This window comes from Pecten maximus, chromosome 11 (genome assembly GCF_902652985.1).
Source record: "Pecten maximus chromosome 11, xPecMax1.1, whole genome shotgun sequence".
Taxonomy (NCBI): Eukaryota; Metazoa; Mollusca; class Bivalvia; order Pectinida; family Pectinidae; genus Pecten; species Pecten maximus.
In genome coordinates this window covers 32,568,413-32,578,525 of record NC_047025.1, presented here as the reverse complement: position 1 = coordinate 32,578,525, position 10,113 = coordinate 32,568,413, and the positions used below count along the sequence as shown (strand labels likewise).

At 33.6% G+C, this 10,113-nt stretch overlaps 1 protein-coding gene across 2 annotated transcripts; it reads left to right on the top strand.

Moving 5' to 3' along the window:
• Positions 1 to 5,404: 5,404 nt before the first annotated feature.
• On the top strand, positions 5,405 to 8,535 carry LOC117337542. Of its 2 annotated transcripts, none has more exons than XM_033898567.1 (5): positions 5,405 to 5,538; positions 5,691 to 5,848; positions 7,199 to 7,361; positions 7,646 to 7,706; positions 8,357 to 8,535. In XM_033898567.1, the coding sequence occupies exons 2-5, from the start codon at positions 5,705 to 5,707 to the stop codon at positions 8,391 to 8,393; spliced, it is 405 nt and encodes a 134-aa protein (XP_033754458.1). In that variant the 5' UTR covers positions 5,405 to 5,538; positions 5,691 to 5,704; the 3' UTR covers positions 8,394 to 8,535. The 2 variants fall into 2 exon arrangements, with proteins under 2 accessions (XP_033754458.1, XP_033754459.1); XM_033898568.1 differs by having other exon boundaries at positions 5,415 to 5,538; positions 5,705 to 5,848.
• The last annotated feature ends 1,578 nt before the right edge of the window (positions 8,536 to 10,113 follow it).

Below are 10,113 nucleotides of genomic sequence, written 5' to 3'. Positions count from 1 at the left end.
CCATTTCCATCATACGTAGTTGGTTTTGTAGCATGCCGATAGTATTCTGCATATCTCGTTCTACGGGACCTGTGCTCGTATAGTGATCGTCATGTGTGTACCTCGAGGACGGCATTGGTGCCGGGGTCTCCTCTGCATTTTGTTTGTTTGAGTGGTTCTGTAGTTAAAGGAGACGGTTACATCTTTCGAGATCATTGACCTTTGTTTCGAGTTTAGTAATCAGAGATGTGGCTAGCAGCAGTTGTTGTTTGGTCTCATCGGCCTGTTTTTGTTTTGGCTTCCCTTTGGCAGGTTTCTGTGATTGTTTGGGTCTTATATCCGATTTACTGGAGTTGGGAACCGGGGATAATTCTAGTTCCTTACTCATATGGATAGATGGACAGACGTCTGTAACTGTAGCCGTAGTTATGACTGAATCCCGAGTCCCGTGGGAGCTATTATTTAAGAAATAATTAACGATGATTCGTGTATTATTGCAGGATATACAACGAGGACGAGGATATTTTGCAATTAAATTAATAACGAAGGCCGCAGGCCTGAGTTATTAATTTAAATTGCAAAATATCCGAGTCCGAGTTGTATATCCTGCAACAATACACTAGTCAAAGTTGATTATTTCTATTCTACCATGTACTGTTTAGTTCTGAGATCGACCTCTTTCTAATAATAAAAACAGCAAAGAAACCCCGGGAAAACCTTGTAATTTATTTCTTGAGTATTGCATTATTTGTTGATGAAATATACAGGCAATACAGTACTACGATCAAGAGCATCTATCATATGGCATTGATTTTGAAAATAAAAAAAAAGTATAAAAAAAAAAAAGAAAAAAAAGTGGGGGCCTCCGTAGGATACGAACTCGCGTCGTGATAAAAATATATTGAAAGACTAACCCATTAGCCCACTCGGCTATAGTAACCTTTTATGAAACGGGTCAATATTAGATATTTAAAATTGTAACAGCCGTGACTCACGAGCGTGTATTATTGGCACGAGCGTGGGTTATTGGAAAATAATACATGGTTTTTAACCAATCAAAACTGGCGTTACATAGCAAACATGGTAGAATATGGTTTAATACGGTCTTCAGGTCCGTTTCTGTTCGCAGGTCCGTTTCTGTTGGCATTTCGATGGTTGTTATTACAGGTAGGTTGTTATTGCCATGTTGGTCTGTCCTATCGCATACCTCGTCATCTCGGTGGTTTTCCATGAAGTCAGGTTCTAATAGTGAAGATATGTGGTTGTTCATATCCGAAATTTGGAGAATTTCTGATCTTGCTGTCAGGTGTCTACATGATAGGCAGCTGTAAGGGGCATCGCCTTGTTCATAGAAACTCATAAAGTTCCTGAACTCATCGGGTATTATCACTGAAATGATTCCCCGATGAGTTCCGGATGGAATAACACCGGGGACTTCACGCCACAGGGGGCTAACTCAATGAAAATGGAATTTACCATACATATTTCGTATTTACTGGATGGACTGGTCAATACACTATAAAGTCTGTTTTATTAGTAATTACCTCGATTTTTTAATAATTTTTTAAATCTCGATTTTTCTGAAAAAAATCATATGGTTGTTAAGTATATTGACCAGTCCATCCAGTAAATACGAAATATGTATGGTAAATTCCATTTTCATTGAGTTAGCCCCCTGTGAGTTGTATTACATTTTCCCGTCAGGACCAGGACTTTTTAATATTATGTCATATTAAAAGTGACATTGGAGGTTACAGTTGTTCTATTATGACCATATTTAATGCTTTCCAGGATCAGTATTCATCGTCAACCCAGACCAGCGTTCAATTCTTTTCGATAACAAATCTAAACTCGTAAGGAGTCGTAGGCTTCCAGTAGGCCTAGTGTAAATGTTACGTGCTTATTAACGTTTTTGAGACAGGTGACGTTTAAATATGTAATATTTAATTTCTTAACTGTTTGTTTGTTTGATGAAATTACTGTGTCGTTAGTTGATGCTTTGATGTCTTGATCAGCTGATACATGTACATTTGTATTTGTTTATGTTGAGGAGCAACGACGTTTCGAGAATCATATCTCGTACAAATTAGCTTACGATGACACGAACTTTCAAGGAACTACTGTGCATGTACTTAAGTACACACTAGCAGTAGGTACCTATATTGAACAATTCTTTTTCAGTAGGGGTGATAGATTTTTTTTTAATTTTTAATGAAATATTTATATCTATATTCTAATGCTTTAAATTTTGAAATTAAAGTCTCTGACCTGCCCTTTATTGGGATGGTCCCTAGGACAGTGTCAAATTATATCATCTTTTGCATTAATAAATAAATGAAATAAGTTTTCAAATATATTTCAACCCTTCACTTTTATGCACCAAAGAAAACTTTTATGCACCAAAGAAAACAATATGCAAGAAAGCTGTTCTGATAAATTTAAGCTAAAATATTGTCAATTATTATGTTGCATTAAGTAAAATTATGTTGCTTTGGGCAGAGACATGTATATAAATATATGTTATATGTCTCTGCTTTGGGTGTGTAGGAAGATGTCATGTATTTTTTTTATCTTTTGAAATTAAATTAATTTCAACTTATTACAAAATAGGTATGAGATGGAAAATTATTTGACAAAATCAAAGAGCTACCAGGTTTTAACTATCACAATTTTACAAAATAGTTGACTTTGGAATTTATTGAATTGGTAAATTTTCAGATATCTATATGTTGCTCTATTATCAATTCCACATCAACATATTTCAATTCTTTGCTTACATGTGCCAAAGAAAACCATGTGCGAGAAACCTGTTCTGACAAATTTTACTAAAATTATGTCAATTGTTATATCACATTAAGTTAATTAACTATTGAATTTTTAATCGGTTTCAACTTATTACAAAAGGTATTATAGAAAACTACTTGTCAAGATTAAAGAATTACCAATATTTTATTATCACTATTTTACAAAATAGTTTTTCTCCAAAATTTCATCTGCACACAGGTTGCAATTACAGTAGTAAATTTTGAAATGTCGTTGCTTTAAATACCATTTCAACATATTTCAACCTTTCGCTTACATATACCAAAGAAAACAATGTGCAAGAAACCAATTCTGACAAATTTATACTTAAGTTTTTTTAACTATTATGTATTTATTGTGTTGCACAATATTAGGGAACCATATGTAGTTTTTTTTTTTTATATCTTTTGAATTTAAACTTTACTTGTATAAAGGTATTATAGAAAATTATTCGACAAATTCAAACAATGACCATAATTTTAATGATAACCATTCTACAAAATAGTCTTCTTCATAATGTCATCTCCACACAGGTAAAATACTTTAACACAGGGACTAGTGAACATGTAAACAGTTTATATGTCTCTTTTTTTTAGGCCAACACCACCATATGCAAATATTTACATTGGAAAGGGTGTTCTAAATTGTTGGCCAAAGACCGCAGTTAATTTCCATCTATATTCTACTGAAGACACAAATTCAGAATTTTGAAACTTTACATAAAATTTGGTTTTAATTTCATATTGTAGAACTATTCTCTCAATATCAAATATTTGATATTGGGATAACACCATTTTATTGAATTTTCACATCTTTTACAATTGCAACTGTGACAAATAAGAATTAAAAAGTTTTAAACAGTTAGTGTAATTGCAAGCCTTAGACCACAACTAATTACCCTCTATGTTCTACTTAAAAAAAATTTCATTAAGATGTTTTTGAGACTTTGCATAAAATATGGTTTTCATTTCATTTTGTAGAACTATTCTCTCAATTTCAAGCCATTTAGATATTAAGAAACAAATTTTCCACAATTTTCACTGTAATATGGTTTATTAATTATTTATTATTGAGGAGCCGCGGTGGCCGAGTGGTCAAGATATGTCATGACACTATCACTAGCCCTCCACCTCTGGGTTGCTAGTTCGAAACCTACGTGGGGAAGTTAACTGGTACTGATCATAGGCCGGTAATGTTTCTCCTCGTACTCCGGCTTTCCTCCACCTCTTAACCTGGCACGTCCTTAAATGACCTTGGTTGTTAATAGGATGTTAAACCAAGTACACCAAGTTGATTAATATTATATTTATAGAAGAAGTATAGAAAAGTTTGAACAGTTGTCCTGCTGAAGAAAAGGGAAGCTGACAATCAGGCCAGTATGTGCTGTTGTAGTTGTGTCTTTGGGCAAGACCACTTTACCCTTATTGATCTGGATGATTTTTACCTCAAATGATGCATGACATTTTTAAAACTTAGAATACTGCAAGTGCATTTGTTCCTGAGCTGAACTTAGTTTGGTTTGTTTGCTGGTTTTATCACCACACATATGGTTCAATCATGTAAGATCATTTTGAGACTTTGTCTCCTTGTAGTAGTTGGTGACTACCTCATTGAACAACACACTAGAACCCTGATTTTTACATCATATTATATAATATGCATGACATTTCTTAATCTTTGATGGCATATGTCACTATTTATGGATAAGAATACTGCGAGTACATCTGTTACTAAGCTGAACATAGATTTGTTTGTTTGTTTGTTTTATCACCACGGTTCAGTCAGGATCATTTTGAGGCTGGGTCTCCTTGTAGTAGTTGGTGACTACCTCATTTAACAACAGACAAAAGGCCCTGAACTTATGCTTGGATAGATGCCAATTGATGTCTCATAATCAATTAAAGTGTCATATTCCAGAAAACTGTAGAATTTTGAGAATTATTATTATATAGGAGGTACCAGTTATATATCACTATATCGGAGGTATATATTGGTATAAGAGGTGACTATCTCATTGAACAACACACCAGAGACCCTGAACTTATGCTTGGATAGATGCGAATTGATGTCTCATAATCAATTAAAGTGTCATATTCCAAAAAACTGTAGAATGTGTGAGAATTATTGCACTGGTAGCCAACATAACTTTCAATTTCCTCACGCCAGTATGAATTTTTAAACTTAGATAAATGTTGTGTGTGTCAATTAAGTGCAAATGAGGAAATTTAGTGGAAGTGAGGAAAATCAGTGCAAGTGAAGGTATTAATGCTAAAGGAAGGGAATTTATTTGTATTTATCTGTCTTTCATGCTCAAATAGAGTTATCGCCCCTGACTACACTTCATTCTTTCTGTGACACTCCTTTAGGTGTCACCCCACTAGTACCATTCAAAAAATAACTAATGATAAGAACTGTCAAGTTTGAAAAATTAGTTTATAATGTATTTCTGGAAATTTTGTTTATTCCGCGCATATCCTGTTCTGTTAGTGATGGCAGGCCTGTTATCATTCACCACAAACCCGTATACATGTAGTTTGTCAGTTGATGACATAACTGCGATTTTTCATGACATTTTGTGCATTCGGGGCATATCCTGTTTCTGTTAATATTGACTTCTCTGTGGCATTCATCACCAAAAAACACACACTTGTCAGATAACGAAACCACAGGAATTAAAACATATAAAAGAGTGCTTTAAAAGCTGACTAAAAGGCAAACAAATCTGGAAAGACAACTTGTTACGGATCTTGATACAAGGTAAGTAGGCCTCCCCATAGGTCTCTTTGGCCTGGTGTATGTTACATTTCCGAAATCAACTTTCACGTTTTCACAGATATAGATGTAATAGCCTGTTTATCGTGTCAATTCGCCTATGTCATCTTTTAGCACATGTAAAAAGTGAATTACAGTTCATGTTTTACAGATGAAGTCGATAGGCTTATGGCTGTTGTTGTTACTGGTTCTCGTGGTGATTACTTCTGAAGCAGACGCAAAGAAAAGGAAGAGGAAGTTCAGGGTCAGAATTAGGTTCACCATCAGAAAAAACAAACGGCGTGGCCGTCGCGCTGTAAGTATAAATAGGTTACACAACGAGTGGTTGTTGTTTAAGGTATTTCTTTCACTCAATTTGTTATTTTTTGATAATTGCAAAAAAGAAAAGAAAAACACGAGCGTAAGCGAATGTTTTTTGTAACTTTGGAAAAATAACTAACAAGAGTGAAAGAAATACCCTATACGACAACAACGAGTTTGTGTGACTTATTTCTACCATAATAGAAAAAGCTATTCTGAGGATGAATTGACCTGTTTTGTGTTCTTTTTACAATATCGGGTGTTGTGTAAGGATATGACCTAAATCGAAATGCCACTTATTAATATGCAATAATTAAAATATTAGAAATGCATGGAAATATTACAATTCATTACAAATCATAACAAATAATAAGCAAGTTTATTTTTCTCAAAGCAATAAATCGATAGAAATTTATAGATATTTGTAAAATGCAACAAAACTAACTACGAAATACTTCTCTGCGTTATCATTTCCGGGACAGCGCCTTCAAGTGTTAGCCACTTAGTAATTAAAAATAGTCCAGGTCAAAGCTTACCATATCAACCAATCAAAATTCACGCGTGGTATAAACTGAATGTTAGTCAACGGTTGTAATGATTATTTCATGCCTTGTTGAATAACACCCATCTATTGAGGTAGAAAAACATATAAACGATAATATGCACAGGTTAATTTTGGCAAGGCGCTCTATTTTCGGGGAAAGAGGAAAATCGCGAATAATAGATATCCTGACTGTAGCCAGTTTCACAATTTCAGAGAGGAATATGTTCTTTCTGTTTCAATTATTGCTTATTTCGCGATTATCACCTACATGTATATCATAGTATCACGAAATATTTTAATTAACCAGCGCTCCAGTTACATGATACATTAAAACAATTCTATAAAAGTATCAGACTGCATTCATTTACTAAAAATTTCTATCTTTTTTTGATATGTTATCAATATGATGAAGTTCTTATGTTCATTTAAGAATAATAAATGTAGGTAGATGTAACATATTTCCATTTCATGCGCTCTGATGATAAAATAATGAATCTCAAGCTTTATAATATTATGTAAGCAGATTTTCCTTCTCAATCTCTAAACTTTTGACATCTACAAAAAAAGTAGTATCTCTGACCAGTAGGTCTTTTTGTACAATCCTTTGATTTATCACATTATTTTAGAATGTATTGTCGATAAGGATTTGTAAGTCGTCTCATGTTTCACGAGCATATCAGCTGCCATTGTTTTGAGATGGAATCATAATTTGGTTATCATGTCGATGTTCTTGTCATGTTAAAATAATCATTCTCAAAATCTTTAATTTTCTTTACTTTGATTTAAAATATTTTTCTATAGATCGAGGACATATTGACACTTCCTTGTGACGTCAGCGATTACGACACCGATAAAGATGACGTCATCAGCAGACTGGAGTGGCAGGCCTACATAACAGAGTATAATCCAGTGTTGAACTACGCAGAATATGTGGATCTTATCATTCGAAAACTGGATACAAATGGTAAGAAAACTTTAGCTAGTTTCATAATTACTGGTTTTAGTTTATAAATATTACGTAATGAAGAGTTAACACTGTACTAACTTTTGCGAGACCCAGTGCTACATTGGCAGCTTGACGAAGAGGTAACATGATTATTTATTTGTATTTTAAAAATTCAATCTTTTTTTGATATGTCATAATATATAAAACAATATTTTCTTTAATGTTTTATTGTCTTTATTCATTTAGTATAAGCATTATGTGGTATCAATATATTTGGAATTACAAAGTATTATAATACATAGGAGATGGATTTCTTCAAGTGGAGGAGTTCTCATTGGATACCGAGTACAAGAAGGATTGTCTGTAAGTACAATAGAGTTGATTTGTGTATTTGTTTTGATATATACATTTATTCAATTATTTACTGTCTACACCGTATGCCAAAGTTACGATTTTATTCTGTTTTACGTCCGCCTGCTGGTAGGTTTTGGACGATTTCACGAAAAACAAAACAAAAACGAGATTTTTCATAGCTTAAAAGAAGTATATCAGTAAAATTCACGAAATCAAACTGCTCCATATGTATCGCCAGTCGACCAGAACACTTCTTAAAACCATATCTAACAGTTTAAATTCAGTTTTGAAGGTGCTTAAGTTGAACAATTATGTTTTAATTATGTTTTCATCCCAATTACATACATACAAATGTATCTAAAAAATGAAGCATTGAATACAAACATCCCTGACAGATATCTAGTGGACTTCATCATTAATGTTGCTATAAGCATAGTTGTACGTGAACTTGTCCATCAAAAGACTGTCGGAATATTTAATATGTAATCAAGAATGTATAAATGATGGTATATATTAAAACTTCAAACTAGAGAAATCTAGAAAACTATTGGAGTAGTGTGTAAGCATTAGTGTAGGTAGGCGTACTATTCTGTTTGTATCGTTCGGAATCTTAACATCATATCTTGATAAGATAAAGTTTATTCTTCCCTGTTTTACAGTGAGGATAATCCAGGCGTCCCAATAAAGGTTACATAATCAACAGAACAGACGGAATGGGAACATGACATCACAAAAGAAGAAACCAGAACCTTTAGTCAGATATTCATGTTAGAATACGCGCACGGCATGTGGAACATTCGACGAAATAATTCTGTTATTAATAAAATTAACAAAAGAATCACGCTATTTTTTTTATTACTTTATAGTTAAACATACAGCGCGAACGATTTTTTTTTAAATAAGAGAAGGTTGTCAATGGGTTTGACTTAACATTACGATTGTCAAAGGAACGTATGAATTAGTTTAGCCCTGAGCCACGAGAACAAAAACAAACATAAATTAAGTATGTATGACCAGTTGAGTTAGAATTGGAGGGTTTTCAATTTTATAATCATCACTTCCTACAATAACATTAAGAATCCCTCCACTCTACCTCCCCTTAAGTTATAAATTGTTGTTTGTAACAATAAACAAACAGGCTACCAATCAGCATTTCCACAATTTTGTTCTTAATAGCTTAAGCACTAACAAGTCTATGAAGGACAAAACAGTTGTATGATGTCCCTAGCATTACTGACGAGTTCGAAATACATGTATGACACTCTTAACATATTAATGCAGCTGTTCTAGAACTCATCAATGATTCTAGGGACATCATACAGCTGTTTTATCAATCTAGAACTCGTCAGTGATGATAGGGACATCACACCGCTGTTTCGTCCTTCTAGAACTCGTCAGTGATGCTAAAGACTTTAATGTTGATACTTAGAAGTTAACTAAGGAAACTCAAAAGAGGTAAAAGAAAATGTCAAAATCTTGATGTGGTGGCCTTTAGCCTTTAAATTGGTCAAAAAAATGAATGAAATAAATTTGAATTGCCGCATTTACAGACGATTTACTTTCGGCAACAATCCCACTCACTTGTAAGCCTGACTGATTAGACGTTCTGTATCGTAACCCTGTTCTTTTAGTACTGAGGGAAAAAACTCACGGATGTTGGTAGTAGCGAAAGGAACTCATTTAGTGTCATGTATTGGAGTCAAATAATATATTCCAATTTATGTTTGGTATGTATTCTGTTGATGTTATAACGAGTTATCTCCCTTTAAACATGTTTTGTTTCTTCTGTTCTTTTCGTCAATTTTGGATGTTCTGAGCTAATCGTTTTCATGTATCGAGAGTGTTTTACCATACAGACAGAAGCTGAATGAGTCCAGAATGTTGACAATAGACACTGAGATCTCTTCAGAGATTTTTACTCTGGAATTATTTTATATTCTTAAAATCTATGAAAACCAGTCTTAAGCAAGATTGACTTTAAAAGAAGTGTTTGATTAACTTTCCAAATACAGCATGACTCGAAATAAGAACTGTAACTCTGGAGTAGTACTTACAAAGAAGATAATGAAACCTTTAGTTCACTGTATATTATGTTATTGATTTAGTTCAAACTTCAATGATCCGGAAACAAATTAACATCTCAAGCGTTATATTATAATATGATCTGTAAGTATGTGGCGTCACACTGAAATACATATCATTACGGGTGTCTGGAGTTTTCAAAATCTAGGTCAAAATATGTCCGGTTTTCCAAATGTTAACCGGGGAAGTAACACCGAAGCAACGAGTCAGATCAGCAAACACTCAAAACGTCAATCTTCGTATCACACAAAGCGAAAATATCTAGTCATCTTGATGGTAGTTTGTCAAGCTAGATCCTTCGAAACCAGGTATTTCCCGGCTATACTAGGTAGTT

Bases quoted from the DNA above. Each gene is read 5' to 3' on its own strand.
- LOC117337542 (XM_033898567.1), top strand. From the start codon at position 5,705: ATGAAGTCGATAGGCTTATGGCTGTTGTTGTTACTGGTTCTCGTGGTG. The intron at 5,849-7,198 runs GTAAGTATAAAT...ATTTTTCTATAG, and splicing joins AACGGCGTGGCCGTCGCGCT to ATCGAGGACATATTGACACT. The intron at 7,362-7,645 runs GTAAGAAAACTT...TATAATACATAG, and splicing joins TCGAAAACTGGATACAAATG to GAGATGGATTTCTTCAAGTG.